General features: G+C 36.0%; 2 protein-coding genes and 1 non-coding gene across 7 annotated transcripts; 2 read left to right on the top strand and 1 right to left on the bottom strand.

Annotated features, from left to right (window-relative positions):
• Nucleotides 1–7,106: 7,106 nt before the first annotated feature.
• On the top strand, nucleotides 7,107–7,213 carry LOC131170174 (small nucleolar RNA R71). The gene has a single exon (XR_009141111.1). It is a non-coding gene; the product is annotated as a small nucleolar RNA R71 (small nucleolar RNA).
• A 5,090-nt stretch (nucleotides 7,214–12,303) lies between these two features.
• LOC110631711 (uncharacterized) lies at nucleotides 12,304–16,281 on the top strand. Of its 2 annotated transcripts, XM_058154452.1 has the most exons (6): nucleotides 12,304–13,682; nucleotides 13,816–13,930; nucleotides 14,078–14,138; nucleotides 14,212–15,226; nucleotides 15,297–15,480; nucleotides 15,555–16,281. In XM_058154452.1, the coding sequence occupies exons 1-4, from the start codon at nucleotides 13,652–13,654 to the stop codon at nucleotides 14,491–14,493; spliced, it is 489 nt and encodes a 162-aa protein (XP_058010435.1). In that variant the 5' UTR covers nucleotides 12,304–13,651; the 3' UTR covers nucleotides 14,494–15,226; nucleotides 15,297–15,480; nucleotides 15,555–16,281. The 2 variants fall into 2 exon arrangements, with proteins under 2 accessions (XP_058010435.1, XP_058010434.1); XM_058154451.1 differs by lacking the exons at nucleotides 12,304–13,682; nucleotides 13,816–13,930; nucleotides 14,078–14,138 and having other exon boundaries at nucleotides 14,965–15,226; nucleotides 15,555–16,067.
• Nucleotides 16,282–17,228: 947 nt separating this feature from the next.
• LOC110631710 (protein DWD HYPERSENSITIVE TO UV-B 1) lies at nucleotides 17,229–23,542 on the bottom strand. 4 transcript variants are annotated; one of them, XM_021779637.2, is made up of 11 exons: nucleotides 23,254–23,542; nucleotides 22,214–22,280; nucleotides 21,633–21,886; nucleotides 20,317–20,932; nucleotides 19,569–20,216; nucleotides 18,701–19,141; nucleotides 18,217–18,411; nucleotides 18,043–18,099; nucleotides 17,718–17,780; nucleotides 17,545–17,623; nucleotides 17,229–17,434 (listed from the first exon to the last, which is right to left on the bottom strand). In XM_021779637.2, the coding sequence occupies exons 1-11, from the start codon at nucleotides 23,277–23,279 to the stop codon at nucleotides 17,391–17,393; spliced, it is 2,490 nt and encodes an 829-aa protein (XP_021635329.2). In that variant the 5' UTR covers nucleotides 23,280–23,542; the 3' UTR covers nucleotides 17,229–17,390. The 4 variants fall into 4 exon arrangements, with proteins under 4 accessions (XP_021635329.2, XP_021635330.2, XP_021635331.2 ...); XM_021779638.2 differs by having other exon boundaries at nucleotides 17,535–17,623; nucleotides 23,254–23,539; XM_021779639.2 differs by lacking the exon at nucleotides 23,254–23,542 and adding an exon at nucleotides 22,773–22,928.
• Between the last annotated feature and the right edge of the window lie 222 nt (nucleotides 23,543–23,764).

Genomic DNA, 23,764 nt, shown 5'->3' with positions numbered 1-23,764 from the left:
GGAAGGCCATTCAGGGGTTAATGTCACTTATTTGAGATTGAAGAGGTATTTCTTTTGGCCTGATATGTTGAAAAAAGTGATGGAATGGATAAAGTCTTGTGATGTATGTGCAAAATGTAAGGGTGAAATTGTTAGGTGGTAGCCCAAACAGTAGATATTCCAAAGAAGAAAGAGAAGAAATAATAGAGTAGAGAGAGAGAGAGAGAGAAGGGAATTTTAGAGAGAAGATAGAGAATATTATTGATTAGAATTCAGAATGTCTAATACAGGTGTTTCATCTCCCTTTTATAACAGATTCTCCTCCAATTCCCTAATAACTGCTCTTTAACAACTACAGCTGTCACTGCTCATAGTTTCCCTCCCAAACAATTAACAACTACTCAATAGACCTAACAAACTTTCCCTCCACAATTCTAATTTGCTCTACTAGCCCAATTACATAAGCCTTTCCTTATTTCTATATTTTCTCATTCTCTACGTAACAATACCCTCTCCATTAGAGCATTCTTGACCCCAAGAATGCAGGAAGTCAGGAAATTGAGTTTTGGATAAATGTGGTATCTTCCCAAGTGGCATCCTTAGCTAGCACTTTGAACTAGAATTTCTTTCTTTCTTTCTTTCTTGCTTCCTTTCTTTTTCTTTTTCCTCTTATAATATGATCATATTGGAGAATTGCAGCAGATGTCAACTGCACCTGGTTGCCAATGAATGAAATCATAGGTAGTGAGAAAAGACTAGGTCTGAACTTCCATTTGAGAAAAGACACATGAAAGTATGAACTATTAATTGACAAAGAGCTAACTTTCTCTTTTTGTTTTCTCCAAATTTCCAATTTTTGTTCCTTTAAGATCACCATACCACTTGATGTCCAGCCATAAATGGAAGCCATCTCATACTTTTCCTTAACATTTTCAACAAAAGGAAAAATGCTCTCTGTAGAATTCTTTTTATCAAATCTCATAACACTTTTGCAGTTTACTTTGTCATTGCTGCACAAATTTCCAATGCAATCATCCCTCGACAAGGAATTTATTTTTTTCCTCTGTCTTCTCCAGATCTCAAACTCATTCTCCTTGAGTATCATATGATTACATGATCTCAACTCAAATATGCTACCACCAAGATTCCAATACTTCTCTTCTTCATAAACTTCTTCTCCTTTAATAAAAACATTCTCAGCAAGGGAAACAACCTTTTTGTTTCCAGAAATTTTGACAAGTCTAGGGCCAAGAAGCATACCTTTTAAGATTTCAATATTTTTATCAGCACTATTGATACGTATGTCATCTTGAATCCCAAATGATTCCTCTTCAAGGCACCCATCTCTTATGGAAGAATTTAGGTTGAGGGTAGGATCTTGATCATTATTACCATCTGATTGACTATTGAAATGCTTAAGAGATCTTGATATTTTCTCTTCAAAATTTTGTTCATCTTCATCCTTAGTCCAAGCATCAGTATTAATTGCTTCTGGAGTAGGACTAAACACTCCAAGTGTGATGATTTGAATGCCTGATTCCATGACAGAACCAGAACTTCCTTGAAGATTCAGAGTTTCCTTAGGCATTGGTAAGGAATTCTCACTTGTCACTCCATTGGAATTAGAATTGATGATTTCTTTTCCCTTTTCACCAAAAAACCCTAAAATCAGGATTTCCAATCTTCCCTCCTCATTTGAACTACTGCTCTCCTTATTCCTTTCCACCACATGAGTGATCATCATTTGTCGCAAGTCCTCCATAATGGCATTATTTGTTAAAGAAGTCTTGTTTAATTCCTCCTTCATCTCCTTCTTGAAATCATTTAGGTCCTCGGCATTCCTTTGAGTTGCTTCCTGCAAATTCCTCATTTGTTCCTCCAATTCTGCAATCCGCACCATCTCTGGGCCTATCACAACAGATCTAGTCATGGCTGCAACCCCTAAGGAAAAATTACCCACTGATTTCTTGGATGCAAAGCTCTGATACCAATGTTAGGTAGTAGCCCTAACAGTAGATATTCCAGAGAAGAAAGAGAAGAAATAATAGAATAGAAGAGAGAGAGAGAGAGAAGGGAATTTTAGAGAGAAGATAGAGAATATTATTGATCAGAATTCAGAATGTCTAATACAGGTGTTTCATCTCCCTTTTATAACAGATTCTCCTCCAATTCCCTAATAACTGCTCTTTAACAACTACAGCTGTCACTGCTCATAGTTTCCCTCCCAAACAATTAACAACTACTCAATAGACCTAACAAACTTTCCCTCCACAATTCTAATTTGCTCTACTAGCCCAATTACATTAACCTTTCCTTATTTCTATATTTTCTCCTTCTCTACGTAACAATACCCTCTCCATTAGAGCATTCTTGACTCCAAGAATGCAGGAAGTCAGGAAATTGAGTTTTGGATAAATGTGGTATCTTCCCAAGTGGCATCCATAGCTGGCACTTTGAACTAGAATTTCTTTCTTTCTTTCTTTCTTCCTTCCTTTCTTTTTCTTTTTCCTCTTCTAATATGATCATATTGGAGAATTGCAGCAGATGTCAACTGCACCTGGTTGCCAATGAATGAAATCATAGGTAGTGAGAAAAGACTAGGTCTGAACTTCCATTTGAGAAAAGACACATGAAAGTATGAACTATTAATTGACAAAGAGCTAACTTTCTTTCTTTGTTTTCTCCAAATTTCCAATTTTTGTTCCTTTAAGATCACCATACCACTTGATTTCTAGCCATAAATGGAAGCCATCTCATACTTTTCCTTAAAATTTTCAGCAAAAGGAAAGATGCTCTCTGCAGAATTCTTTTTATCAAATCTCATAACACTTTTGCAGTTTACTTTGTCATTGCTGCACAAATTTCCAATGCAATCATCCCTCGACAAGGAATTTATTTTTTTCCTCTGTCTTCTCCAGATCTCAAACTCATTCTCCTTGAGTATCATATGATTACATGATCTCAACTCAAATATGCTACCACCAAGATTCCAATACTTCTCTTCTTCATAAACTTCCAAGTCTTCTCCTTTAATAAAAACATTCTCAGCAAGGGAAACAACCTTTTTGTTTCCAGAAATTTTGACAAGTCTAGGGCCAAGAAGCATACCTTTTAAGATTTCAATATTTTTATCAGCACTATTGATACGTATGTCATCTTGAATCCCAAATGATTCCTCTTCAAGGCACCCATCTCTTATGGAAGAATTTAGGTTGAGGGTAGGATCTTGATCATTATTACCATCTGATTGACTATTGAAATGCTTAAGAGATCTTGATATTTTCTCTTCAAAATTTTGTTCATCTTCATCCTTAGTCCAAGCATCAGTATTAATTGCTTCTGGGGTAGGACTAAACACTCCAAGTGTGATGCTTTGAATGCCTGATTCCATGACAGAACCAGAACTTCCTTGAAGATTAAGAGTTTCCTTAGGCATTGGTAAGGAATTCTCACTTGTCACTCCATTGGAATCAGAATTGATGATTTCTTTTCCCTTTTCACCAAAAAACCCTAAAATCAGGATTTCCAATCTTCCCTCCTCATTTGAACTACTGCTCTCCTTATTCCTTTCCACCACATGAGTGATCATCATTTGTCGCAAGTCCTCCATAATGGCATTATTTGTTAAAGAAGTCTTGTTTAATTCCTCCTTCATCTCCTTCTTGAAATCATTTAGGTCCTCGGCATTCCTTTGAGTTGCTTCTTGCAAATTCCTCATTTGTTCCTCCAATTCTGCAATCCGCACCATCTCTGGGCCTATCACAACAGATCTAGTCATGGCTGCAACCCCTAAGGAAAAATTACCCACTGATTTCTTGGATGCAAAGCTCTGATACCAATGTTAGGTAGTAGCCCTAACAGTAGATATTCCAGAGAAGAAAGAGAAGAAATAATAGAATAGAAGAGAGAGAGAGAGAGAAGGGAATTTTAGAGAGAAGATAGAGAATATTATTGATCAGAATTCAGAATGTCTAATACAGGTGTTTCATCTCCCTTTTATAACAGATTCTCCTCCAATTCCCTAATAACTGCTCTTTAACAACTACAGCTGTCACTGCTCATAGTTTCCCTCCCAAACAATTAACAACTACTCAATAGACCTAACAAACTTTCCCTCCACAATTCTAATTTGCTCTACTAGCCCAATTACATTAACCTTTCCTTATTTCTATATTTTCTCCTTCTCTACGTAACAATACCCTCTCCATTAGAGCATTCTTGACCCCAAGAATGCAGGAAGTCAGGAAATTGAGTTTTGGATAAATGTGGTATCTTCCCAAGTGGCATCCATAGCTGGCACTTTGAACTAGAATTTCTTTCTTTCTTTCTTTCTTCCTTCCTTTCTTTTTCTTTTTCCTCTTCTAATATGATCATATTGGAGAATTGCAGCAGATGTCAACTGCACCTGGTTGCCAATGAATGAAATCATAGGTAGTGAGAAAAGACTAGGTCTGAACTTCCATTTGAGAAAAGACACATGAAAGTATGAACTATTAATTGACAAAGAGCTAACTTTCTTTCTTTGTTTTCTCCAAATTTCCAATTTTTGTTCCTTTAAGATCACCATACCACTTGATGTCCAGCCATAAATGGAAGCCATCTCATACTTTTCCTTAACATTTTCAGCAAAAGGAAAGATGCTCTCTGCAGAATTCTTTTTATCAAATCTCATAACACTTTTGCAGTTTACTTTGTCATTGCTGCACAAATTTCCAATGCAATCATCCCTCGACAAGGAATTTATTTTTTTCCTCTGTCTTCTCCAGATCTCAAACTCATTCTCCTTGAGTATCATATGATTACATGATCTCAACTCAAATATGCTACCACCAAGATTCCAATACTTCTCTTCTTCATAAACTTCCAAGTCTTCTCCTTTAATAAAAACATTCTCAGCAAGGGAAACAACCTTTTTGTTTCCAGAAATTTTGACAAGTCTAGGGCCAAGAAGCATACCTTTTAAGATTTCAATATTTTTATCAGCACTATTGATACGTATGTCATCTTGAATCCCAAATGATTCCTCTTCAAGGCACCCATCTCTTATGGAAGAATTTAGGTTGAGGGTAGGATCTTGATCATTATTACCATCTGATTGACTATTGAAATGCTTAAGAGATCTTGATATTTTCTCTTCAAAATTTTGTTCATCTTCATCCTTAGTCCAAGCATCAGTATTAATTGCTTCTGGGGTAGGACTAAACACTCCAAGTGTGATGCTTTGAATGCCTGATTCCATGACAGAACCAGAACTTCCTTGAAGATTCAGAGTTTCCTTAGGCATTGGTAAGGAATTCTCACTTGTCACTCCATTGGAATCAGAATTGATGATTTCTTTTCCCTTTTCACCAAAAAACCCTAAAATCAGGATTTCCAATCTTCCCTCCTCATTTGAACTACTGCTCTCCTTATTCCTTTCCACCACATGAGTGATCATCATTTGTCGCAAGTCCTCCATAATGGCATTATTTGTTAAAGAAGTCTTGTGTAATTCCTCCTTCATCTCCTTCTTGAAATCATTTAGGTCCTCGGCATTCCTTTGAGTTGCTTCCTGCAAATTCCTCATTTGTTCCTCCAATTCTGCAATCCGCACCATCTCTAGGCCTATCACAACAGATCTAGTCATGGCTGCAAGCCCTAAGGAAAAATTACCCACTGATTTCTTGGATGCAAAGCTCTGATACCAATGTTAGGTAGTAGCCCTAACAGTAGATATTCCAGAGAAGAAATAATAGAATAGAAGAGAGAGAGAGAGAGAGAGAGAGAGAGAGAGAGAGAGAAGGGAATTTTAGAGAGAAGATAGAGAATATTATTGATCAGAATTCAGAATGTCTAATACAGGTGTTTCATCTCCCTTTATAATGATTCTCCTCCAATTCCTAATAATCGCTCTTAACAACTACACTGCCATCGCTCATAGTTTCCCTCTCAAACAATTAACAACTACTCAATAGACCTAACAAACTTTCCCTCCACAATTCTAATTTGCTCTACTAGCCCAATTACATTAACCTTTCCTTATTTCTATATTTTCTCCTTCTCTACGTAACAGAAACATGCTCTTATCCAGGGAAGTTGCAGCCTCTTCCCATTCCTTCCCAAGCTTGGCAGGAAATTTCTATGGATTTTATTGAGGTCTTCCAAAGTCAAGAGGTAAAAACACTATTCTGGTAGTAGTTTGTAGATTGACAAAGGTGGCACACTTTATATCTCTGTCACATCCTTATGCAGCAGTATCAGTAGCTCATGTTTTTCTGGATACTGTCTTTAAACTTCAAGGGGTTCCTCAAGTAATTACTTCAGACAGAGATAAAGTCTTTACAAGTCTATTTTGGCAGGAATTATTCAAGTGTTTGGGGGTTAAATTGGATATGACTTCAGCTTAACACCCTCAATCAGATGGCCAAACTGAAAGGGTGAACCAGTGTATTGAAGCGTATTTAAGATGTATGGTTCACTTGAAACCTGCGACATGGGTGGACTGGTTATCCCTAGCAGAGTGGTGGTATAATTCTTCATTTCATATTGCCATCAGAATGTCACCTTTTGACGCTCTGTATGGGTATGCCCCTAATTTCTTGCCTATGTTTCCTTTTGATGGTGTGAAGGTAGGAGCTGTAGATATCTTTATCCATGACAGGCAGCAGCTTAATTCTCTTCTCGAGGCCAATTCGCAATAGGCTTAGAATAGAATGAAGCAGCAAGCTGACAAGGGCAGATCTGAAAGGGAATTTTCTGTTGGAGATTGGGTATATCTGAGATTGCAACCTTATAGGCAAACCTCAGTGGCACTGAGGCAGAATTTGAAATTATCTGCTAAGTTTTATGGGCCATTTCAAGTAATTGCTAGGGTGGGCAAGGTGGCTTACAAGTTACAATTGCCATCTTCTTCTACAATTCATCCTGTTTTTCATGTTTCAATGTTGAAAAGAAGGATTGGTGAGGGGATTACTTTAGTTTCTGAATTGCCTATTCTGCAAGAAGATCAATTTGTAGTTTTTCCTTTGAAGGTATTACATACTAGAGTGGTTTCCAGGGGAGATCAGATGGTGGAACAAGGACTTGTTAAGTGGTTTCAATTGCTTGAAGAGGATGCCACCTGGTGTTGAACAAGCATCCACTTAGGAATCCCATGATGTGGACATCTCCTTTGCAAATCCTTGTACCTCTCCCATGCTTCATACAAGCTCTCATCATCTCTAGGTTTGAAAGAAGTCAGCTCATTTCTTAGCTTAGCTGTCTTGCTTGGTGGAAAATATTGAGCTAAAAATACTTGAGAAAGTTCATCCCATGTTGTGATAGAACCCGGTGGCAAAGAATGTAACCACTCTCTAGCTCGATCCTTCAGAGAAAAAGGAAATAATCTGAGTCGAATTGCATCATCAGAAACTCCATTTATCTTCAACATATCACTGATCTCAAGAAAGTGTGCTAGATGCACATGTGGACTTTCACTTGGATTTCCTCCAAATTGTGATTGTTGTACCATTTGACAGAGTGCAGGCTTCAGTTCAAAATTATTAGCTTCTACTCTTGGTCTTGTGATACTTGGCATGAAATCTCCAATGTTAGGATAGGCATGATCCTTCACAGAGCGGTTGTTATTGTTGTTGTCGGCCATTTCTTCTTGTAATTCCTCTTGCTCTTGTGCTCTTTCTTGTTGTTGTTGAGCTTTAATTTCAGCTTTTTTCCTCTTAGATTCTGCTCTTAAAGCTTTTGCTGTCTTTTCTATTTCTGAGTCAAAGAATAGATTGATTTCTTCACTTTTTGTCCTTCTCATAAAATAAAGTACCTGAAAAACAAAATAAACAAATTCTCAAAGTAAAATGGTAAAAAGAAAATAAAATAAAATGCCCAAATTAACCAAACAAACAATTGTTCAATATCAAACAAAAATCAAATCCCCGGCAACGGCGCCAAAAACTTGATGTTGACTAATCCGCAAGTATACGGGTTGTCTCAAGTAATAAAGTGATGAATCAAGTATCGTTCTCACGAGGATTTGCTGTTTGATTACCAAACTATGAATGAAGAGATTATTTGGGCTAATGATTAATGAATGAATGGTAAATGTAAATGAGCAAGGTAAATTGATTAATCTAATTGAAATGGGTAAGGAGCAAACAAATTAATTCTAATTCTAGTTCGCAATTAAACTAAATTAACAATGGGTAATTCAAATGAAAGTCTAATTATGGTAAAAGTGACTCATGAGTTGGGGGTTTATGCATAAATTAATTGGGATTTGTCTTGGGCATTCCAATTTTTAGGGAAAAATAGAGTTCGAAGGAAATTGATTCTAAATTCCTTTGATATCTTTTTCAAGCAAACCAAAGTGTGTTCTAAAATAACCAAACCTACTTTCGTATGTTATTTGATTACTTTAAAACCCATTAAGTTTTGTAACCAATAATTAATTCCTCTTAAAATCCTAGTTTATTTCTAAATCTAGGTGATTTTAAGTTCCAATCCTTGATTATCTATCAATGACTTTCACCTTTCGGTCCTTCAATCAAAGATTAACACAATACCCAATGGGTACCAACATTAGGCAAGTAAATCAAGCACACAAGGAAGGAATCAAAACTCATATTTATGTAAAATAAGGAAATACCCAGTTCAAATCCACAAATCAATCTAAAACATATTTCCCAACTCTGAAATCTAAAGAGATTACTCACTCATAATGGTATTTACAAGAATTATTGATGGAAGAGTAAAGAAAAACATGATAAAAGGACTAAAATAGAAAAGCCCAGGTAGAAGAACAAAAATCTCTGGTTTCTGGAGCTCCAAAACTGGTGCAACAGCTCCTCCCCAAGAGAGAATGGCGTCTCCTCTCTCTCTATTAAATTTTCTTTCCTTTTTGTCTTTCCTCCCTTCCCTCTTATGGCAAAAATAAGGAAATGATGAATTTATATCGTCCCAAAAGGTTGCCCTAAAAGTAAATAAGAGTCAAGGAGTGGATAGGAAATGAGGTGTAAAATTATCCAAGTCAGCAGCACTATTCACGTTCTGGGCAGTCTGCTTAGGGTTCGGCTTAATCCTAAGCAGCTTCTTAGTAAATTTTAGCTTAGTCGACCGCTGCTTAAGGTTGCGGACCTTCAAAGAAATCTCGGCAGACTTAGAGTAAAATGGACTTTTCTGCTCATGCTTGACTTGTGCTGCACCTTAAGCACTGCCGCTTTACCCTAAGCATGATCTTAAGCAAAGCCTCAAGCAAATTTCGGCTGGTTTGCTTTTTCAAGGTTTGATTTCTTTAACTTTCCTCCATGCTTAAAGAACTTCAAATCTCTTCAAATCATTTCCTATTGCACTCATTGATCTTCGATTTGCCACAAAATCCTATCAAAAACAACAAAATTACAAAAATCAAATATAAAGTATCTAAAATTAACAAATAAGATAAAATAAAGCTAAAAACGTAAAATACGCTAAAATATGAGGACAAAATGGATGCAAAACTACCCTAAAAATGCCTATATGAAATGAGTGTAACACCTGGGAGGATAGAATTTTTATCACTGCTCAATTTCCAGAACAGCCACTTTCTTGGGGACAAGAAAGTGCTGAAGGAGGGGGTATTATTACATACTATAGAAGAAAGTATAATAGTAATAGGAAGGGGAATATTGGCGGGAAAGGAAGCTAGAGTGTATAACTAATTCTGTAACAGAATTGGTAACTGCTATGTTTGACTTTAGAGAAAGTAGTTACTGAGTTAAGATATAAATTCTCAAACAAGCTAATCTTGTAATTCATTTAAGAATTATCAAAGAAATAATACTTCTCAATTCTCTCTCAACTATTTCTCTATTTTCTCTCTCTTCTCTCTTCTCTAATTTTTCCCTACTTCTATTATAATTCTCTGTTAGGGTTCCTTACCCCTAACAGTAGCCTTGAATATTATTATAGAAAAGATGGTGATACCATGAACGTTGGAAGTTGATATAACGGTTGAATGTTATCTGGAATGAAACTGTGCACATGCCTGTACAAGTCAGGAAATGATTGTTGATTTTTTTAGTACTTATTTTTATAAAATTATAGGTTCTTCATCTTCTATTATGGCTGAGAATCATACAAGGTTGTCATGTGTCTAATTTCTTATTTTGTACTTTATTTTTCAGATAAGGCAATCAATGCTAATGATGACTTTAGGTTGCAAGATGGATTGGCTTCTCTTGAGTCCAAAGGCATTGATGGTATCCGTGAAAATTTTCTTTGGAAGATTGAAGTGTTACAATTGCAGGTCCGTAAGTTGAAGGCTCGGATCGAAAAGGTGGTGAGTGAAAATCCTAGGAAGTTCTCTTCCATTAATAGGCTGAGTGTGCCTGCATCTTGTGTTGCATTGACCTGCTCTGATCAAAATCCTGCTTCCCCTCTTGAAAATGGAGAGAGAATACCTGCGAGATCTCTGTACACCTTATCTCAGAATATGTTTGACTTCAATGTAGGAGATCTTATACCAGAAACTGCAGTTTCAAGTCGTGGAGAGGTCACCTGTCTTCCTGTTATGATCGAAAGCACAAGTCAGGCTCAGGTTGGGGTTTAAGTTCTTTCCTTTCCTCCTGCCTTCTATTTTCCCTTCCTCTTTCCCTTCTTTTGTGATTAATAAAGAGAGTTAAGTTTACGAAAAGTTTTTTGTCCCCCTGGCATGTTTTGGTGCGTGGAGAAATTTAGAATTGCATAACAAGCTTAAAATACACTAATGTTTGTCTAGTTTCTGTCTTTGAGAGTGCCAATACTGATCACCTTTTCTAGCTGGTAGACTCCAAATTCCTCTCAACTCGGCACTATCTATTTTTTTTTCTCTCACTATTATAATGCTTTTTAGTGGGGGATTTGGTTGTTTTGTCCAAAATTTGAACTCCATACACCAAGGGACTTTACTATATGTAATGCGAACATAAATGGAGAGGGGGTGATGGTGTTGTTGGAGAGGTCATGGTTGGGTAAGGAATAAGAATAACTTCATGTGAGAGCTATAGGACAAACCATGGGTTGTTATTTTGAGAGAGAGGGAGAGTATTAAATAGAGTCAGGGTGAGTATAGTTTGTTATACTACTAGGAACAATCTAGTAAAATGGGTGCATTTAGAAGCTTGTACTATGCCTTTTTTAAAAATTAAATCTAGTCTTGATTTCTGTTCATTAATCAAACATTACTTCCATCCAAAAATCATTTTGCCATTAGTCAAATGGAAAAAAAAAAAAAAAGTGGTCAAAGTCCCAACTAAAAATGTAAACCTAAGATACCATTAATTTGCAATTTGATTCTTGATTACAGCACATGCTAAATAACTTGAAATGCAATATAGGATAATGCTCTTTTTTTTTGCCTTCTCTATCTCATTCTTCCCAAAGCATCTAGACCCATCTTTTCAATATTTCTTACTTATTGGGAAAGGCAATGAGCTCGTTTGCTCTACAAATTCTTTTTCTCATCTTTTTGACCTTGGGTGAATCACCATAATCACTCATTAGAGTAAGAACTCCACTCCTTTCTGTACCCTTTCTGTTATCTGTATGTTTGTGCATATTTGCTCCTCTGCTTTTTTTTTTTTCCTTTTTTTTTCACTTTTGCTTCTTTCTAGTTCAAGAAAAAATGGTTTTAAAAATCTTGAATATTCAACAGGCTCAAAGTCATATTGCGATCAAGTAAAAAAAAAAGGAAAAGAAACTGCAAATTAGAAAGGAAAGGACACTTGCCTTGGTAAATGGGTTTAACAGTCAACCTAGTGGGAACAGTCTTCTTTGAAGCCAGTATAGGTGCAGGGAAACTAAAATAAATAAAAGAAAAAAAGGTAAGAAAGTGACAGATCATGGTGGAAAATGAGAATATGAAAAGTGAGAAATAGACAGAAACAATGATGAAAAATTTTTCTTTTGTAGGGTGGAGAGAGAGAGAGAGAGAGAGAGAGTCAGTCTTGAGTAAAATCATCTTTTTTCCCTTTGACTCCCAACAAAAATTATGCTTTTTGGACTGAAAGGCTGTTTGATTAACAGAAAGAAATAATGGGGATTACTTAATTCATTTACAAAAAAGTAGGGACTAAAGTTTTTATTTTAACTAACCTCATTTTTTTAAAAAAAAAATTATCCGGGAAAATATTTGTCCTTTATTTGAACTTTTAATGAAAGTAGTTTCATAAATACATTTTGGTTAATACTGAAACTGTAATTTGTAATACTAAAAAATCTAGTGCTGATACATTCTAGTCCTATAGAAAAACCACTTTTGTGATGATTCTTTATGATGTCATTTTACTATGAAAGCAACAAATTGATTTATATAAATTGAGCTCCTTGTTTGATATCGCCTGAGGGAATTGAAAATTTGCACATACTCAGGCTAACTTGATATGAAAATTTCTGTTAAGATATTTTCTTGCATCATAAGATTTGGCTCCCAGTATTTCCTATAATATCAATTATGGGTTGGTCATGAATGATGAGGGACTCTTTTATTGGTGTTTATGAATCATGGAACAATTTTGTCACTGAATTTGGAGTTGATTATTATCGCCTGCCATCTTGATATTTTGTGGACTCGAGTGTTTTTCTTCCTTTTAAATTGTATTGCCACCCATCTGTTTGAAGGGTTATTTCAATCTGATTTGTCCTTCATATCTGCAGGCTGATGAGGGAATTCTGATACATAACAATCAAGTAGCAAAAGAAGAAATGCAAGACTTGAAAAATTGTGGAAGCCAGCTCATAGAGAAGCATCATTTACTGATAGAAAAGCAGACACTCCGAGCTTCTGAAGTTGACATGTCCCCAGAGGCATTTGTGCCTCGTGTGAATTTTGGTGGAAAAACACTTCCAAAATCTAGGTCTAATGTTTCCAATAATAAGAGAAAGCAGGGGAGGAGAAGGTCCGGCAGAGGTGGCTGGAATCGTAGATCCTCAGCTTAACGGGATAAATGATGATTCGAGTAAACTTGTTGAAAGAAATGTTTTTAACCTGCTGCAAGATTATAATTGTACATGCTGCTTATTCTGATGTACATCTTCTTCAACTGCTGCAACAAAAGTTTTCTACATGCTGCATATTCATTAGTCATTTGTCTGGATGTGCTAGTATTATGGTTCAATGATAATTTTTTTTAATGAAATATATTTTGGAATGTTACTCTCTAAGACATTCATGCACTAGATCTTGCAGATTTAATTTGTTATTATTTTTAACAGCCAAGCTATGGTTTTTCCTAACATTTCTATTTGCTATGGCATTGGTGACTTTCGTGTGGGCAAATATCATCTCCCAAAGAGTTGTTAGGTCTCATCTGTGGGCAGAGAGCACCACCGGCATGATTCTTTTTTAATGGATGACTGACCAGCTGACCAAGGAAATTTTTGAACTTTTTTGGAGTCTAGCAGAGCAGAAGAGCCCTGCTTATGAAATGGTGGAGAACAGGAAAAAAGGGAAATAATGAAAGAAACTAGTGCACGCCAGAAAAGATCTAAAGAACCTCTTTTTAGGCCCCTCGTTGAAGCTGACAGCTTCTCCCAAGCGAAGTATCAGATTTGATATTGAAAACTGTTGGATCATGTGACATCATGGATTCCTTTCTTACTTAGACCACAAGCCATTTCCTCTTCTTCGCATTTTCTCCTTATCTTATATTACGCGAGTCTCTTAACATTTAGTGATCGAGCCGGCAAAATGGGGATGTTTATGAGTCTCATGGGAGAAGGTATGTAGTTGTCTTCTCTCACTGCTTTGTTGACTTTCATTTTACCTCTACTCTTTCTTTTACATGTCACTTCCATTTATAAGTCTGCTCTCCTCCTTTAATGTTTTAACGATTGTGAACTCAATGCTGATAGGGTTGCCCTCAATGCATGCCACAAGTTTTGTAATGGGAACACTGTACAAGCAATTTTTAGAGAAAAATATCAGTAGCTTTGAGGAATTCCATAGCGGTATTCTTGATATCTTCGAGTAAGAGATTTCAGTTTCTGAAAATTGCAGGGGGAAAAAAGTTTGCTTTCAGATTATTACCGTTTCATGAGTTAGCAACATTTTGATAATTTCTTGCATTAATATTTGCTTATCTGAATATTGTCCTATGAAATAACGTTGGAACAGCACATTCATATCAGAATTGCCTATTGAATATTATGACATACCCTCCAGGAAGGAACTTGAGGTTAGACAATACATTGCTTTTGCATTCTCATTACCTCCTATACTAGTTAAATGATAATACGATTTCTATACAGGCATGTTTTAATGATTGGAGAAGAGCTCCATCCCACCAAAAAGAGGAATTGTCTGTTGGGCTTATGAAGAAGAGCATAAATCTTAGCAAACTTGTTGACTCTATCCTGGTCACTGGGATGGTAACAGCAGCCATGGCGGCTAAAAGAGCAGGAAACACTGTACCCCAGTTGAAGAGAATCAAGGACATTCCAAATGTCATCTTTGTGCCCTCTGTGACACTACTTTCACTCGTCTCTATCAAACTCACAAGATGGATGTTCCTAGGAAGTTCAATATCTTGATGACCTTATGACCTTACACATTTGCGAAGGAACATTTCCATAAAATTAATATTCTGTTGTTGCAAATATGATCGATATATTATCATAAAGGAGAGTAGGACTGATATAGTTGGTTTTGATTATTTTAGCGTTCAGATTTAGTTGAATAGTAACATTTCTGGATGCATATTTGCTTGGTGCAAATGAGGAGAAATTTTAAAATACAACTATTGTATATATAACAGTTTTATTATAATTATTGATTATGGTGAGTCTCATTATAATCAATGGTTGAAGTATATTCATATATACAGCGGTTATATCAAATAAATTCTCGCAAATGAGTGTCAAGTATTGAGTTTGAATTAGTGTTCATGATAGCTTGATAGTCAGTGGTTCACTACTGCTTTTTTAAGAAAATTCCACTTTTTATAGAACATCTTAAGTGATCAGTACTACTGCTTTTTTTAAAAAAAAAATTTTTTTAAAAAAAAGAAAAAAAAAATTCTCTCCTCTCCATTGGAGCTTCATGCTAATGATCTCAACAACAATCTGTGAACCCTTTTGTTTTCATCATTCTTCTTATAGACATGTTTTTGTGCTCACAGATGCTATACCAAATGACATTATCCCGGAAGAGGCCGAGGAAGAAGAAGCCCCTTCAGAAGAGCAAACACTTCAAGGAAAAGGGAAAATAGTCAAGTATGTTGCTAGGGAAGATATACCTTGCCAGCCTTCCTCTAAATTGCAGCAAGTAAAGTCTCCAACTTAAGCTCAACTTCTTTCCATTATAGCATCTAACAATTTCTGACACTTCAATTGAGGTGGAAAGAAGGTTCATACCAAGCGAAAAAACATCAAGCACAAGCAAATCAATCTCAAGAACGGGGTGAATTAGCTCGACAGGGCAGCTTAAGAAGGCCAGGCAGAAAGACCAATTCCAGGTCTACTTCAGCTCGCTTATTGATCAATCCCAAAAGCAAACCGGCTTCAGAACAACCACAAGCGGTGAGCTCCCCTAAAAATCTTAATCCCTTTCCTCCCACTTATATCATGTTATTTTTAACATGTTCCCTTCTTAGGCTGTGGTCGATGAGATGCTCTCCCTTTTCGAGAAATTTGAATCTGAACTCACACCATCTACTGTAGAAATTCAAGTTGCACTGCAAAATGTGACTGATGCACTTAAAACTGGACCTTCAATTCTTCAAGACGCTGAACAGTTCAAGAAACTCAAGAGAGCTTTACACCTCTTGACATGTAGCTCTGAAGATAGTTTGGCTGCTGGTCAGATGGCTATCAGCACCAACTTTGAGCAAGAGGTTGATATTCTTGAAGCAAAGTTCAGAAATGCTTCTTTTGTTGCATCCAAGGCTTCACAACTGGAAGCCAACAAAGAACAGGCTAAGAAAGACTTTCAGGAAGCATATCGCTTGTTTAGGGAGTTGAAGGCTAATGATAACCAATATTAGGATAAAATGGGGAAATTGAAGTCCGAAATGGACTGCCTTAAAGCAGCTGAGAAAGAAAACTTAAGGAAGATCAATGATTGTTTTGAATGTGGAAAGTTTCATAAGGAATTAGCCTCAAAGTGCAAAATGGAGCTGAGCCAATTAGGGCATGCTAGAGAAAAGGCAAAGAAAGATAAAGCTGATGTAGAAGCTATTTTTAAGAACTACAGGCAGCAACTGACTTGAGTACCCATTTTTGCAATTTGTAATCTGAGACAATCCCCTTTTCTCAACAAGTAATCTTTTGAACATTATCCTGATATAGATTGCCTGCTAATACAACAGCTTTTGAATTGGTTCATTATTTAGCTTTATTTAACCAATGCTTCTTGAATTCTATCGTCTGAAATTTAAGGACAGCACTTCCTCAGGACTTGGTCGCTAATGATGTGATCACAGCTTGCCTGCTAGATCACTTGCATTATAGCCTCTAATTCTCTAAATAAATTCAGAGCAGTACAGTTCTGATTAATTGCCTGCTAGATCACTTGCATTATTTACCTTTATTTAACCAATACAGATTAATCTCTAAATAAACTCTTCCAGATGAGTTTCAGTTCATGTGCATATACTGTTTCTAGTGGGCTCATAATGAGTTCTGCAAATATGACTATGAAACAACAAACAAGTGATTACAAGGATAGGTACAAGGATCAAGCAACTACAAGATAGTCTAGTGCAAGAAATAATTTTGAGATTTTTGTAATGTAGGGTTTCTGTATTTGACAACATTTCAGTTATTGGCAAAATACAAAGGATAATGACATGATTCTACATTTCCATTATTCCATCTAAATGAAAACACAGATCTAAGAGTTATTAAAAAAACAAGGAAAAACACAGAAAAATAAAAACACAAAAAAACAAGGAAAAAAAAAAAAACTAAATGAAGGAGGAGAGGCTAGGCTATCAGCAACAAGAAGAAGTAACCTCTCATATCTGATTGTAATTTGCGTGTGGAGAAAGAATGTTAGAATTATTAAGATTTCAATAGATATTAAAATTATTTTTTCAATATAAATTGACAAGAGTTGCAAATAAATTTATTAATTAAATTAATATTTATATTAAATTAATAATAATTTTCACAATATTATTTTCTATTGTTGATGCACAAATTCATTTTTCTTTTTTTTACACAAATAAATGCCAATCCGGTGATCTTTATCCAATTATGCAACAGATTTCGAATTCAGTGGCAAGCTAATCAAGTTTCATTAGTAACAAACAATGTCAAGCCTTGAATTAGTTTTCCTAGTTTTAAATTTTCGATTGAATGAATCTATTATATCCAAGCATGAAAAGTTAGTTTTAATTACAACAGACCAATATTTCCAAAGATGTAAATCTATACAGATTCAAGCTGCTGAGAGTTGACATAAGTGACAAAGAAGCACAGCTCCGCCATTAAGAGCTGAGGCCTTGACTTGTGCTGTAATTCTTCCCCAGAACTTGCATGACAAAACATGACACTTTCAATTCTCATATTGGTACAAATTACACAGTAACTCATATATATGTATTATGATGGAAAGGAAAGCAAAAAGATACCAATATCAACCTCCCATATTAAAGGAAGAATGGACGTGTCGACCATAAGAATATCCTTTGGCAGAGCGACTGGGAGCAAGTAAATTGACCTGCATAAGGCCATCACCGATTATGGCTACTACACATGACCCTTTTAACACAGTTGAGGAAACAAGAAAGCAAAGAAGCGGTCATGAAAGTTACCTTGATGATCTCACATTTGGAGCTTGGTCGCTTAGAGGCAGCAAGAACACTCATGTGAAATAGCTGCTTTCAAGAACACAGTTAATAATTGCACAAAGAAAGGATTGTTAAAGAAGCATAAAAATTTGATAAGTTTCTTTTTATTGTTGATGCTTACAAAGAAGCTAATATGTAACTGAAGAAAAGGGCAAATTAGACCATAAAACTCAAAAATATAATTTCTGACTCAAAGAATGTCCTTAAAGAAAATAGAAGTTGCTATGCACTTCATCTATTGCATAAAAATAAAAAATATATATATAAAAAAAAAAATAAAAAAACTTACCCTAAAAGGATCGCCCCTTAAGGACTGCACAAACAGGGAATTTCCAGAGTCACTATCCTGCAAAGGAATAAAAACCAGACATAACACTTCTATCACAGACTAGATCAAGGAGAAGTAGTAGATACAAGTAAATTCAATAAAAGTGAAACTAAGAAATCTAATCACTAGGCATACCTCTAAGTAAACGTCCTTAACTCGCCTTCCAGTCTGAGCACAGCAGACACGGACAACATTTTCATCGCAGCTTCCACTTATGATGTAGTCCCTTCCATTCATGTAGTAGGAGCGAGTATAGTTGTGAGCACTCCCCGTAGAAGTTATCTCAAAATTCATGTGAAGCCTCCCATCTGCTGTCAACAGTTGCTTGACCTGACACAAATTACCAGCTGGCTATCATCTTGGAATCATGAAAGAATCAGGTTCTGCATTATTGCTAGATAAGGTTCACAAACCTACATCCTAATTGGTAAATCAGGAATTTTGCACTTGATGATAAGTAGATAAAATCTAGAGTCATAGGGGTGTGGAGCTGTGAAATCATATTGGCTTTTATCAAACCTTTTAAGACTCTGAAGTTCCTGTCGACACAACTATTAAGAGTTTTTTCAATTAGTTTTATTCTCACCACCTGAATGTATGCTAATCTATATGGAAATACCTCATTGTCAACAGCTGATACAAGCAGATATTGGTCATCAGGAGAAAAGCAAACCATCACATTTCCTCTTGAACTTGAAGCTGTATAGCAGGGCCACTCTGGTTTTTGCCTCAAATCCCAGAGCTTGACATCATGGTCAAATGACGAAGTAGCAAATATGAAGGGAGAATGGTGAGCAAATTTAGCAACATTAATGGGTTCTCGATGCATATTAGTAAACAGCTGTATGCGTCTTCTACTACTAATGTCATACAGAGCAACATCCTTTGAGTACCCACTGGCAAGAAACTGATCATCTGTGGAATTGACATGAACAGAAGTCAATGGCTCAAAATCATCAAAGCCAACCACTCCAGTGCTGCAATTTATGTCTGCAACTTTTGGTAGCATATAATTGATGTCAAACAACTTCAAGCTACCATTATCAGAACCAGCTAGCAGCTGTCCACCACAAACAAAAAAGCTGTCAGCGATAATTGAATTCATAAGAATCAAAATGAAGCGATAAAGTTGATATTCTTGGCATTGCCATAACATTTATGAATTCCTTCGAGAAACTAGATCTAGCCATAAAATCACCATCCTGTTTATCACATTCCAGAATCTTTTAGGTTTAAGCATGCAACTGGCCGATTTCCCATATCCAAATAAGTAAACAACACATGTAAACTGATTTCAAGGTGTAATTACTATGAAAATATACAGATATTATCGTTGGACATATTACCTTGGCATTTCCATGGCCAACCACAATTTATGGTTAAACCATATTTAAGTTATGATGCTAAACAATATGAGGGCCTTCTAAGGGCCTAAAGTGCATGATGTAGGTATTAAAAGCATAAAATGCTTTATGGTAACAGCATACCTTTGATGGATACATCTTGAGCCAACAGAGACCCAAAACACTGTTCATTGCTCCTGTGGAAGGAATAAAACCAACAATCTTCCCATTTTCATGATTCACGACGACTACTTCGCCATCTAGAGTCCCAAAAACCATAAGACTAGAATCAGATGGATGATATTCAAACTGCCTAGGGCGAAGCTGCTCACGTCCTTCTTTATACATATTGCTGAAGTTAGACAAAGTATGCAAAAGAGGCCATGCAGTAGACCCAAGTTTGGCAGCACTAAGAGCCCGTGGAAAGACACATTGGCTCTTTCCATAAGGATATTGCTTCTTTGGCTTACGGAAATTAGGGCAGTAGGCACCACTTGCTCCCATTTCACGATTCTGCAGAATGCTAACAACACTTTCTTTGTGCTGTCGGTTATAGGGTAAGTACTCATAATATTTTGAAAAGACGATCCTTGCCATTTTCTTGTCCATCTTTCCAATGGGCAAATTATCTAAAACCTTCAAACGAGGCAATGAAGCAATTATGTACTCCCTATAATGTTTCTCGAAGCAGATAAGTGATGGGTGGTGTGAGCTATAATTCTTCAACGTAGTAGTTTTATTCTTGAAATCCCATGTGCACCTATTTGCAACGAACTCGTGTACATCTTCAATCTATCATTCGCCAAAAGAAACCTGTTAGACAGACTAAAGAAATCCATCATCAAACATCGGCATTTCAAAATTTTTCTTTCTTATGCATTTAAAAACTTACCTCATTTTGTGATTTGACTTTTCCATTCAAATTAGGAAGGAAATTAGATGATAGTTCTAGCAAACCTATTCTCTGAAGGCAGCTTGAAATGTCAGCTTCACTAGCAACTGAAAACTCATCACTTCCTCCGTGAACCTCATTAATCATTGATGCATTTGTGGGCGAAATTAAGTTGCCATGTAACCCATCAGCATGAGAAACTTGAATAGGAGCATGTTCAGCATCAAAATGCAGTGGTTCAATGGATGAACCCATATTCAATTGAGCCGAAACAAGTTTCTCACATGCAGTATTTCCCTTCTTACCAAATGATGCAGGACATGGCCCAGTGTCCTTGCAACATAAACAATTTTGGAACCGTAGTTCTACCAAAGAAGGAAGTTTCAATAAAGCAGCCATAGTTGTCCAAAGATCAACTACTCTTGTCTCACACATTGAGAGATGCATCAGATTTGGCATGCATGAAAAACAGTCACCATGCAAACTAGTGATTGAAGTACAGAAATCCAGATTTAAGGTGTGTAATTGCATAAAGTTTCCAACCATGTTCAATTTTTGGATGTGGGTGGTCTTCAAGTTCAAAATTTTGCAAGATAAGCCATGCTGACATAGATCCCTGGAAAGAACCCACAAAGAACTTTAAAATATTATTTAGAATTTTAGATAGAGAATACTTCACAGTTCTAAAGTTTCATCCGTCTCAAGCATAGTTAATTGGTCACTACAGATATGTCATTTCCTTCACAAGAAATAATGCTTAATGAGCCCTTCATCAAAAGAGCCAAATTCACTACTGTGAAACCTGGAAACATGCTACAGTACACAGTGCAGGCTACCAACTGCTGAAGCAAGGTCTTGTGATTCATCTAAGGTCCAGACCAAAACACTTAAGTCTTCACAATTACACTTTGACATAATGCTTTTACACAAGATGAGGTCGTTCATGGGTACAGAAAGCATCCATTAATTTTTCTGAAACCGTTTCTTTTTGAATTCTTAACCATAAAATGGCAATTGAATGTTTCAGGTTCACTCTTCGTTTTCTTACAACTTTTAAAAAGTTACCAGAAATTCTTGTCTCATAGTAATTTTTTTTCTTTGCTTAGTGCTTACCTTCTTCTGCTTTTCCTTCTCCTTCTTCCTTTTTTTTTTTTTTTCATTTTGAAGGAATTCAGGTTCAAAAACTTGAAAACAGCAGAAATCTGGCAGTTAAATGAAAATAACTGGAAGACAGTGCATTATTGAAAATGAATGACAAACACTTTTAGAAAAAAAATAGATACAAGTATAATACAGATGAAGGTGCTAATACCAACCACAAAAAGTCCTCTTCCAATGACACGTCCTGGAGATCGACAACTCGGAGTTTTAGATTAATTGCTTGCAACAAGGACATAATATGTTCTCCATTCAAATTGCAAGGTGATTCATGTAGTATGTCAACAGCAGCAATATCAGAAGAGTCTACTGCCAGGAATGTATCAATCAGGGGAGAAATATCATCATCCTTAAGCTGATTTAGTGAAACCACAATGCTACACTTCTTCTGGCAACACTTTTGTATTTTGGCCTAAATAATAAAAAAACAGAAGTTAAGATTGCAGCACAACAGTGCCTTCAATGCTAAACTATGTGAGCTTATAAAACATTAAAAGAGCAATATACAAGATTGTGAAGTTATAACAGTATGGAGTAGGAATTTAACTTCCATTCCTATTCAATAGGACCATTTGTATCCTTTTAGAAATGAAGGCTTCTTCTAAGTTTGATTCTCCAAAACCCAGAAAAAATAAGAAATTAAAAAAAAAAAATCCTAAATGAAGGACACTTTTTCCAACTCGAACATTATATAATCAACAGCAGAAAAAAATTACGATGCAAGTTTAATTTAAAAGACCTTGGAGAAACATGATAGCACTGCAGAATTGGGTAGCACTTCACGCCTACTGCAGGAATCAAGATACCTAGCACCAAAAAGAAGACGTTTGGGGAGTCAATGTACAATTGACAAGTATATAATTTAGAGTATTAGAAACAACAACAGCAGCAGCAGCTGAGCCTTAATCCCAAAGTAGTTGGGGATTTAGAGTATTAGAAAAGGGGGAAAAAATTTTTCAACACTAACATGAACAAATACTCAATACAACGTGCATCAAGCCTTTGAAAGTACTTCCAACTATCGATCAATGGAACAAGTTCACAAACGAAATGTTCTATAACTGAACAAACCAAAAATTAAGTATTTGAAGCTTGCATAGTACTGATTCCACAAATTTTATTTTGCCAGATATCAGGGAAGCTATTCCACTAAAGACAAAATTATTTTATCATCAATGGCAGCACAAGAAGAGAAATTTTCTAGACAGCAATTTCCATAATTTTCCAAAGCAGACTTCATCGGCTAGTAAAAAGGGACAAAAAAAATCTTCAGAAATGTACATGAATTTAATCATTACCTATAAAAACATTATGGCAGGGTCGCTTGCTTAACCAATGCAACTAACAGATAAATGGTCAGAGAAAGCCAGAAAGGAAGAGAATAAAGGAAAAGGGTAAGCTTTTGTGTTTGTTGATTTATACAAAGATGTCATTAAGCTTTGAATTAGAGAAAAAAAAAAAAAAAAAAAAGATGCTTTTGCCTTGTGGGTATCCATAAAGGAACTTTCTTTTGCCAATATCATTCATTTCCCTATATAAACAAGCTCCAACAATTGTCATAACTGTCTCTAAGAACTTCTTATCAATTCCAAGCATTACTTCATCGTTTGACCTCCCCAAAAACCACAATCCTAAATTTCTCTAACTATAACAACTCATCAATCCTTTTTCACATTTAGCTCCCCAATAGGGGGCCAAAAAAAAAAAGACAAAGCAAGTGGAACCCAGAAGAGAAAAGCTAAAGAAAACCAGAGAAACAGATTGGTTAGAGAGAGATACCAAGATTCTAAGCTGGAGATATCCATGCAAATGGTAGTATTGCTTCTTCTGGCTATTCACATCAATGGAGCATAATTAGGTGTGGTCAATGGATGAGAGACTTTGGGAAAGTTGCAGAATTTTGGTAGGACTTGGGGAGGGGGGCGTGGGATTCAATACAAATATAAGCGAAGTGTCCTCTCAGTCAAAAAAAGTAAGAGTGACAAAACACATGTCGATCGGACAAACACAAGAGTGCTTATATCAGTTAAACATCTGTCGGCTTTCATATGGCTCATGGAAGAAAAGTGAAGTTTCCATCACAGATTATGCTCCCACCAAATCCTTACGTCCCAGATTTTTTTTTTTTCAGCCACTTAATTGTAATGAAAATAATTTCTTAAATTGTTAAATAATTTTCCGAATAAATATGCAACCGAATTATTAATATTAATAATTAATTTATCCAAAATGATTGTGAAATTTGCCAATATTCAATTTTTGTCCCCTTTTGCGTTTTATGTATCTAGCC

Source organism: Hevea brasiliensis, chromosome 10 (genome assembly GCF_030052815.1).
Source record: "Hevea brasiliensis isolate MT/VB/25A 57/8 chromosome 10, ASM3005281v1, whole genome shotgun sequence".
In the NCBI taxonomy this organism is placed as follows: Eukaryota; Viridiplantae; Streptophyta; class Magnoliopsida; order Malpighiales; family Euphorbiaceae; genus Hevea; species Hevea brasiliensis.
Note: the sequence above shows the minus strand (reverse complement) of the source record. Positions and strands in the feature narration are given on the sequence as shown.

Coding starts and splice junctions, on each gene's coding strand:
- LOC110631711 (XM_058154451.1), top strand. CDS start 15,177: ATGTTGCTAGGGAAGATATACCTTGCCAGCCTTCCTCTAAATTGCAGC. Junction 15,227..15,296: donor CTTCCTCTAAATTGCAGCAA/GTAAAGTCTCCA, acceptor ACTTCAATTGAG/GTGGAAAGAAGGTTCATACC. Junction 15,481..15,554: donor CTTCAGAACAACCACAAGCG/GTGAGCTCCCCT, acceptor TTCCCTTCTTAG/GCTGTGGTCGATGAGATGCT.
- LOC110631710 (XM_021779637.2), bottom strand. CDS start 23,279: ATGGATATCTCCAGCTTAGAATCTTG. Junction 22,281..23,253: donor ATCTCCAGCTTAGAATCTTG/GTATCTCTCTCT, acceptor TTTTGGTGCTAG/GTATCTTGATTCCTGCAGTA. Junction 17,435..17,544: donor TTCTTCCTTTAATATGGGAG/GTTGATATTGGT, acceptor TTGTCATGCAAG/TTCTGGGGAAGAATTACAGC.